General features: G+C 34.0%; 1 protein-coding gene across 1 annotated transcript in view; it reads right to left on the bottom strand.

The window, feature by feature from the left end:
- Positions 1–6,616: 6,616 nt before the first annotated feature.
- The window catches only part of LOC118739352 (putative phosphatidate phosphatase), a 15,271-nt gene continuing 12,282 nt past the window's right edge, over positions 6,617–9,605 (bottom strand). The window contains exon 2 of the mRNA XM_036470615.1: positions 6,617–8,868. Coding sequence (XP_036326508.1) covers positions 6,940–7,950 — 1,011 coding nt within the window. The 5' untranslated portion in view covers positions 7,951–8,868 and the 3' untranslated portion in view covers positions 6,617–6,939. The remainder of the gene's footprint in view (positions 8,869–9,605) is intronic.

The following is a 9,605-nucleotide window of genomic DNA, read 5'->3' as shown; positions in this document are numbered from 1 at the left end:
AGCGGGCATGGCGGATGGAGAGAAGAAGCAAATGGGCACGAATGGCAGCTGTAGTGCAAAAAGAAAAAGGATATACGAGTACTTCGAAGTGCATTTGAGTTGCAGTGAAAGCCGTTGCAATTTTGTTATAATTTTATTATTTCTTAATGTTTTGCTTAAATTTAAGTTTAAATGTTTCGAACTGCATTTATATGTACATTGAACGCAGCATTTTTCGGTTGAGTGATTTTTTTTCAAGTCTTCCACATCAGAGTCGAATTTTAATTGTAACTTATTTGTTAAAATAAATAAATGAATAAAACAGCATGCTTACTTTTTACGTTTTATGAACTTTTTATATTTAAGATGATGATTCGTTAAAAATTTATATTAACTGTTGTGAATATTTGAACTTTTAAAAAACATTGTCTTAATTCAAAATCAGAGACCACATAAAAAAAATTTTAAAGTCTCCAACAAACTCCAAATTTTATTACACTATAATATTTATTTATTTTCCAGTTTAATTAATACCTAAAAACGCAAAATAAAGTTTTTCGTTTAATATTTGCAACTCTCCAGCAAGTCTCCAGAGTAAAAAGTTGCTATTTAATTTCTTATTTTTATATGTATATTAAAATGGCAGCCAGGTCCTCAACCACAGGAGTTTCTATTAATTTTAAAAGCGCCCAAAAAGTCTTCAAACGGCAATACTATTTCATAAAACACAACTGCTATGTTTTTAGTATATATATTTTGGGAAAATACCTTAAAAATATAGCCAAACCGCGAAACAATTTTAAAAATTTTGGCGTAAAATCAAGACAACAGAAATTGAGTCGAATTTGTAAAAATTTTTATTTCATTTAACAATTTTTTTTGAGCTTGATGTTGTTTTTGTGGAAAAGCAACAACAATTTGAAAAAGTGGTAGAAGTGATAGCTATTTCGGAAACCAACACATTTTCTCATCAGATGATAAGCAGGCCGAAAATTTTAAGCTTTTGTTTGAAATTGCTGATTTTGCTTATGCAGGGTTTCCAAGCTTAATTTTAAAGACCGTGCTCAATTCGCTTATTTAAAAAAAATGCTCAAGAAAAAAATTGCTATCATAGCTTGTGTGTGAATAGTAGTGTCCAAGAACTTTTCGCTTCTGATATTTCACAAAGTAATGGGCACATGTTTCTGTTGAAAACAAGGGGGACTTGTGCTCGCTCTTCACAAAAAACTTGGTGTTGGTGAAGAGATTAAAAATAATTAACTCAAATGCAGAATAACGAATATTAAAAAAATAACAATAATTCAGTTTTGAAAAGATATTAGAGATGCATATCTTAATTTAAAATAGTCCGAATTATTTTTAATAATAGCAAAAAAGTGACAACTAAATCGGTACATTAACACCATTGGAAATATCAAATGTTGAATTCCGTCCAATCCGTGAAATAAACTGAATAAAAAAAAAACAAAACATTAAACTGTACATACATACATTTTTTGTTTTTTTTTTGAGCATATTTGTAAACATATTTACTAACGTTTTCGTGATTATCTAAGCTTTAAGGCTGAGTGGAAGATCGACCAATTTCGGAAGCCAGTTCGAAAACGCCCTGCCTCATAAAATAGCTCAAGAACGCCCTATCTAAGATTTGGTTTAAAAACGCCCTATCTCAATTGAAAATATATTGGAAAAATACATATGTAGATATGCTAGCACAAAGTTAATTCATTCCTGTTGCTTTATTTGATGAATGTTCGAAACTTGTCTCTCTCGATGAAAAATCCCCCGGAAGGTGGCAAATAAAATATTTCGTACATATTTGCGATTTTCTAACCAATTTTTTCGTTGCCCTTAGTTAAGCTCAAAATAAATTTTTTTTGTTGGCAAATTTAGTTTGTATAACAAATATCTTTCTCAGGGCATTTGGCATCCCTAGCCAGAAAAGCGGTGAAATCATAACGAAAATTGTATTTTTTTCATGAATTTTTTCAATAGGGTGGTATACTAAAATATAATTTAAATTGCATGAACATCTTGCATTAATTCAAAAAATCTATTCTTTCTTGTCTAAAAACAAACTTTTGTACTATATTCATACATGGCAACCCTGTTCGTGCATTTTTATAACTTCCATGAGCATGAAATATTATTATAACTTTGGTCCGATGTTTTTAAGTACCAGGATAAGAAGAGATATACCCATGAAAATGTATACTTATACATATGATCCGAACGTCGAGCTGAGCCGATTTAGCCATGTCCGCCTGTTTGTTTGAACGCAATCTAATCCCTCAGTTTTCGAGATATCGGACTGAAATTTGGTGAGTGTATTTTTATAATTTATTAATCATTTGTCGGAACCGGAAAAATTGGACCACTATAACATATAGCTCCCATACAACTGATTGCTCTGCTCTTACTTGTGTGTTTTTACGGCATGAAAATAAATCGACTGAAAAAATATGCAGATAAAATTACTGGCACCGACTAAATTTATACCCATTTTTATCTTGAATCTCTCAACGGCGTTTCCCGCGCGACAAAAAATCCACCGATCACCTTGGCTGCAGAGAGCCTAGAATTTATGTGTATATATGTAGGTGCATGAATTTTTTCGGCCATAATTTTTCGGCTAGTTTTCACTATGTCATATTTTGTCGCCAAAATTTGTCGACATATTTTGACACAACTTTATCTCCTTTACCTATACCTTTCCCAATGATATTATGGGCCAAATATAGACAGATTGCCGGTTTAGCAGCGCATATACACTACTAAGGACTTATCCTGATTGAAATAACTCGATACATATATTGCTTTTTAATACCATTTGACAATGTGTTTTCATATATTTGACGACAAATATCATTTACTTTGACATATTGAAAACAAGCCTTCAAAGCTTGCACAAAGTTCACAAAAATTATTTACACTTCAAAAATTGTCATCAAAATTTCAAACTTTTCAGAATTTTTAGAAAATGCAGTAGCCCACTCAGTTTTAGTATACATATTCAAGTGTAAGTGAATAAAACGTTTGCGATTTTGCTGAAAATTGTTGTAAGTTTGATTAATATTTGTGTAAAGCTTCGGAACATTTATTTATGTGGTTTCTGTTATACAGCGAGCTATATTGTGAATGAAATTTATTAATTCTAAATAAATACACGTTTCTAACAACATCATTTAAAATTTTGATGCTATTATTTTGACCGCAACTGTATTTGCATTTGTACACTGAGGGAAACAAATTTTAAAATTACATAAAACGTGCTAAATTAAAAAAAAAATACGCATATAAAAGAGCACCAACCCAACTCGTTTTAAATTTGAGTATGTACGCGTTATAAAATATGTCGTTGTGAAGTGCACAGATGCTTTTTCGTAATTAAGAAGGAAAATAATAATTTAATTTTATGCTACGTTTGATGGTAACTGAACCCGGACCTTCTTGGCAACAACCAATTGTATCAAGCGTCTTTGCACACTCAGCTACAGCCATACATACATGTAACTGTGTTTTCAAATGTTGAGTTTGAATCAACATCACAGCGCGCGATTAGTGCATTATGTCATACCATGTATGTGTGTATGTGTTGTCACCGCTGTGCATGCTTTGTATACACATACTTTCTTAATTACATAAAGAAAAAGCATCCGAGACGTTCAAAACGCCATCCGTGCAGTGAAAAATGCTTCATTTTAATACGGGCATAATTGAATTGTATCTTTCCATTACACGTAGTGTATGCTAACGGAAAAATCCATTTTGTATTACCTTTTATTTGATTTAAATACGAACATTTTTAAACGGTAATCAAACAAAAAAATTTAATTTTTACAACGCGTTTTTTTCTCAGTGTACATACTTACACACAGTTGAAAAGTCAGCCTTATATACATAGTACATAGATATCCTTTGAAAATCTATCAGGTAACACACTGGTTAAATCAGTAAAAAGGTAGAAGGCTTGGATATGGAGGAATCTGCATAACAAATGTACTCGTGCGAAGGTAAATACAATAAGAAATAAGAAATAAATAAGCAGGAAACTGCTTGATGATACATACATTCATACACATTTAGTTACATATATACTCAACGCGAGGATTATGAAATCTCCAAACATAAAAATTTTTATTCTTTCTAGTATATTCTCTCACAAGCGAGGACAACACCTATGTAAAGTGGCTTTGTTTTGACTAGTTTCATAAGGCCTGAATGGGGACTATATTAGTAAAAGATTGTTGAAACATTAAATCTGGAATGACCATGGGCCACCTTAAAATTTACTAGCTTCTCACTAGTTGTGAATTTCCTATACCAAACATAACGATGGCTGAGTGGAAGATAAACCTATATCGGTATCCAGTTCAAAAACACCCCATCTCAAACGATACTACATTAAAAATGCGCTGAGATATGGCGTTTTTCAATCGGCAACTGTGATAGGGCGTTTTTGAACTGAATTCTGAGATAGGGCGTTTTTCAATCAAATTCGAAAACAGGGCGTTTTTTTAACCAAATTCTGAAATAGGGCGTTTCTGAAAGATTGAAACTAAAAATTAGAAAGAAATTTTTGACCAAACTCGTACAAATAAAAAAATCATTTTTTTTTTTTTGAGTACCACAGTTTATTCTAGCTCCATAGACACCAACTTGGAATCATACGTATATTTAAATAAACAAGGCTGATTTCTGGCTTCGAAAATTATGATCTTCAAGATTCCAATCGAACTAGTTTATAACAAGTTACTTTTTTTTCTCATGTAGTTTCATCCAGCAGTGTTGCCACTTTGTGAGTAATTCCTCAAAACGTGAGGAATTTTCGGTGCGCTTGAGTATTTTTTGAAGATTTTTATTTTGAAGAATTTTCTCTCGATATATTTGCAGATAACAAATGCAACCATGTTTTACACAATAGAGTTGTTAGATCGCTCTGAAAATTTTTGAACAAAAAGCCTTTCGAAGTTTTACAAGGAGTGAAATCCACCATACAAGCGGCTTGTCTAACATTCTTCAAACCTACTTTTCGCATTTCGCCATACACCATGCAAATATGACTCGTTCAAGTAAAGAATTTTAGTTTTCTTCCGGTTTACAATGTAAAAGAGTTTGGTTTTCTTCGATTTTTCTCTCTTGCGTCAACATGGCGGCCAGAAAATCAATCGTTATATTTTCAACTTATTTTAAACTTCAAAATCTCGATATCGAATGGAGAGAACACGCATTGTTCGATCAAAAGGATGATTCTTCATTAGATCCAGAAAATTTTAGGAAAAAAGTTTTATAAGTTTCCAAATTAAAAAAAAAATATATATTTTTTCTAATGCTTTAGTAGAACGTATATTTACTAGTTTAAAAATGTGTAGGCCTGACTGGAGAACAGATTGAGCACTGATATAGTTGCAGCAATATTATATAAAAAGCAAGGCATAAATATAACGGTGATACTTTGTTTGAGCCGCAAGAACAAATGTACCAATTGAATTGGAGAATGTAATTAATTTTTTTAGTAGTAAGTACCTGTACATAATAATCAAATCTGTAATAAGAAAAATTTTAGTCATTTGTTCGGATTTTGAGCTTTTTTCATTTGTTTTTTGAGGAATTTGGCAATTTTTGTGTGGCAACACTGTCATCCAGGTACTCACCCTTATAAGTACATACGCATACATTTACGTTAGCAGTTTACCCAACAGTAGCATGACGCGCATCGGAATGTATTTACAAATGTGTGTACAATTATAATCGGTATGATTCACCTGCGAGCATCTTTCGATAAAAAAGCAACGTAACGAAGTTGCTAAGCGTGCGCCAACGAAGAATGCATGGAATGACAAATTTGTTTTTTATTTTGATATTTGTACACTTTGTAGGTAAATTTATTTTTATAATTTCCTGCTCATTTTAAATTCCATAAAAAATTAAATTATTAACGTTTTAGTACTTTTGCACTATATGTATATATATACATACGTAGGTATGTACATATTTCATGATTTATATTTGCATATAGGCGCACCTATGTACATATACACATAACCGTAGATTGCAGAACAGCAACCGCAAGTGTAACGTGATGAAAAATTACACAAAAATTTATGTTTGTTTGTTTTAAAATTTTTAATACTTTTATTTTTAATAAACTTAAAGATAAGGAACTTATATAAAGCTGCACGACATTTAACCTCAATATTAAATACATATTTACTTATGCAATTTAAATTATAAATATCTCACTGGTCTCTAGTTTTACACAACCGATTTTGGGTAAATGTAGCTAAAAATCTATTTAATACTATTTATTACATAAAAGAGCTTTTTTCGAAAAAATACAATATTGTATAAAAGTTGAAATAAAATGTAACAGTTGCTATTTAAATAAATATCTTGTGGCCATAGTTTAATAAACATTGCAAAAAACGCAATAAACAATTGATTGATTTGTGTGTGTGTGAAAGAACATAAACTGCTTCCATTTAATACTTTCCGCACCTTTGCGGCTTCTTTGGCATACTTTTCAACTATTTATGTATTTCAGCGGAGCTACCTTGGTTTTAAAATTCGGCATGGTTTTTACTTTTATTAAATTTTTTTAAAAGATTCTTATTTTTTATTACTATTTAAATACAATTTTTTTACTTTTTTTTAGAACCATTTTTCACTCAATCATGCTTGGTTATCTTTTTTAAATTGTATGTACGTGAATTTTACAGTCCACAAGTTATAACTTCTGATCGAACGACCGAAATAACCGAATTTAAAAAAAAATTTTAACCCAAAAAATGTTCTCACTTTTCAGACTGTCCCTATCAGTAAAGTTTTTAATTTGATATCAGTTACTTAAACTTTATCACGATTTCTATAATTATTTCCTTATTTTAAGTGTTCTTGGTTTTACATTGATTCCATTATACCGGTACTTTAATAAAACTAATTTTTTTCACTTATCACCATTCACACCTTCGAGTTAAACTGTTCGCTGCCGAAGCCACCCGCGCTATTCCTATCCAGCGACGGCGCCACATTTCCTACACCATTTCGCATCGTGTACGGTGGTGGCGTGACGGCGATCTCATCAAGTGTCGTGCTTGTGTCCTGACGCGGCAAGTTTACGTGTAATCGCTCCAATGGCGTGCTAAAATCCTTGGTGAGGTAAATCGCAGTGATCACCGCAATTGCCAAGCCGAGCAGGCAGCCGACAAGCACATCAGACCAATGATGCCAGTTGTCCATTATGCGCGTCAACGCGGTGAACGAGGCTAACATGAGCAGAGAGAATTGTAGAGAGTTGCGCGCAAACTTGGAGGCATTCCAGGTGAGTTTGTGCTGCAGGTAGATGCAAAGATAAGTCATGGCGAAGAAGCACAAGCTCGAGTGGCCGCTGGGAAAGGAGAGCCTCGCCTCACGCACTTCACTTGCTGCATAACCGCTACCTACACAAATGTAGTTCTCAATGTAGCGATGTATATTCTGTGGCGCATCACAGCTACTGCCATCCGCCAGCTGCGGCTGACACACAGCTATGAAATGAGGTCGCAGTCGTCCAATTGTATACTTGCCCAACTCTGTGGCAGCCAGGGTGAGGGTTGCGCCGAAAGCAAAGTGAACGGTATATTTCAGGCATTCCACAATCCATATGGGTACTTTCCAACCAAAAAGAAGTCGCGTTTCGGTGACGCGACCACGTCGGTAGAATCGCGTAAACTCTACAACGATAACCACAAAGGCCGGCAGGACTATGATGAAAACGGCGAGAATAACCGCTGTAATGGTATTGGATTGAAAAGGATAACGTATCGTCTCATCGCTGCAGAAGAAGCCGCGGCGGGTGGGTTGTATAACAAATTCGCATATGATAGTTGGTATTGTGAGCACCACCATAACAATCAGATCGAGCAGGATGCAACGTAACAATCGACGATCTTCGACGGTGAGTGCGCTGCCTTTCATTGCTATGGATTGCATTTGCAGTGGCGGTAGAGGCAATGAAAGCAATAATCGAGAGCTGGCAAGCTGCGTATTAGAAGTCTCTTCCAGAAAGCGCCTTTCGTGTCAGTGGGGTTATATGTCATAGATCACTTGGATTGTAGCACCTAAAATGTTTTAGCTGTGACGTAGTTTTGTTTTTTTTATAAGCTTTTTAGGCTCGTCCAAAATAATGAATCACCCACTTTGTAAATGTTCGTTTCTCACCACAATTAATTTGAAGTTGATGTAAATTTAAACTTGCGATCTATATGTAGTTAATTTTAGCCGAAAAAGAATATTTTCAAACTTATCGTTTTGGTTCGTTCGCTAGCTCCGCATGATCTGTGCGTGTTTAGCGATGCGCGTCGCAGGGTCGTTTGGTGACTGAACGTGTATGCGCTACTTTCAAGTAATTTATTTCAGAATCACTACGATTACTACTCACTACGTCCCCACCGCCGCCACCGCTAGTGCTGCTCCTCTTGACGCTCCCATAAAAGCAACCAACTTTGTCGGCGTTTAATGTCGCACAGTCATACTTACCCGCATGTACGAGGTGTCTCAACTCAACTTAACTCTCTGCTCAGTTGCTTGTTGAACTTTTTTCCGCTGCTACTATCATGATCGTGAAGTTTAGTTAACTGCCGGATGGTTAACCCGCATTTTCGTTCATAATATTCCGACACCCTTCACCCTTCATGCTTTGCTGTCTTAATGCTTTAATATGATCCCTGATTGGCCTCTTTGCTTCCACGCAGAGACAATGAGAATGAATATGTCTGCGTCTATTTGTGCTCTTATTTGGTTGATCCGTCAACTCGATCGTCTTATCGGCGGTCGCGCAATTTGCCTTTACGTGTGACTTACTTTTTTTTGAGTCTATGACTTGGTGATCATTAGGCATGTTGGGTTACACTGCAAAAATGGTAAGAAAGAATATAAGTTGAAATATATCTTCAGAATTTGTATTTATTTAAAAAAAACAAGATGTTCTGTTGGGTTCTTCTTTCAAAATTCTCTACCTTTTGCTGAAAGAGCTAGAAAATTCATTATTCTCAATTTAAAAACTATTCCTACTACTTTTCACGCAATTTGTACTTTTTCAGAATTTGCTCTATTTTGAAAAGGTTTATGTTTTAAAAACTGTTCCCACTTTCAATAACTGTTCCCACATTTCAAATTGATATAACTTCAACATTTCCTTAATTTTTCAGCGTTCTTTATTTATATTGTCTTCGTAATTTTCATAAAAGGCTTTGTTTACGAATTGATGTTGTCTTGACTGGTGATTTTTCTTACAGCTTTTTAAAAGTTCATCTATATTGGTATTTACGAGTGATGGAGCAGACAAAAAAGCACTTCTTAGTTAAATTTTTCATACACCTTAAAATATTTTTTTTTAACCATCGATTTAAAGAACCTAACACTTGGAAAAACCGCCTTGTAATTCCTTCAAGTGCATTGGGTATCAAGTGGAGATCGCTTGATAAGATAGTTAGTGTTCGTCAGTAAAAAAATTTTATCAACGCAATGTAAATACATATGCGTGTATTTCGCCTACCCAAAACTACTTATAAACATACTCGTACTCTTTATTGGCTCATCAAAAAGGCCCAAATTGCAAATGATAATAAGAAGCCCCACAAAACATG

This window comes from Rhagoletis pomonella, unplaced genomic scaffold (genome assembly GCF_013731165.1).
Source record: "Rhagoletis pomonella isolate Grant_MI unplaced genomic scaffold, Rhpom_1.0 Rhpom_scaffold_00005, whole genome shotgun sequence".
In the NCBI taxonomy this organism is placed as follows: Eukaryota; Metazoa; Arthropoda; class Insecta; order Diptera; family Tephritidae; genus Rhagoletis; species Rhagoletis pomonella.
This window is presented reverse-complemented; position numbering and strand designations above follow the sequence as displayed.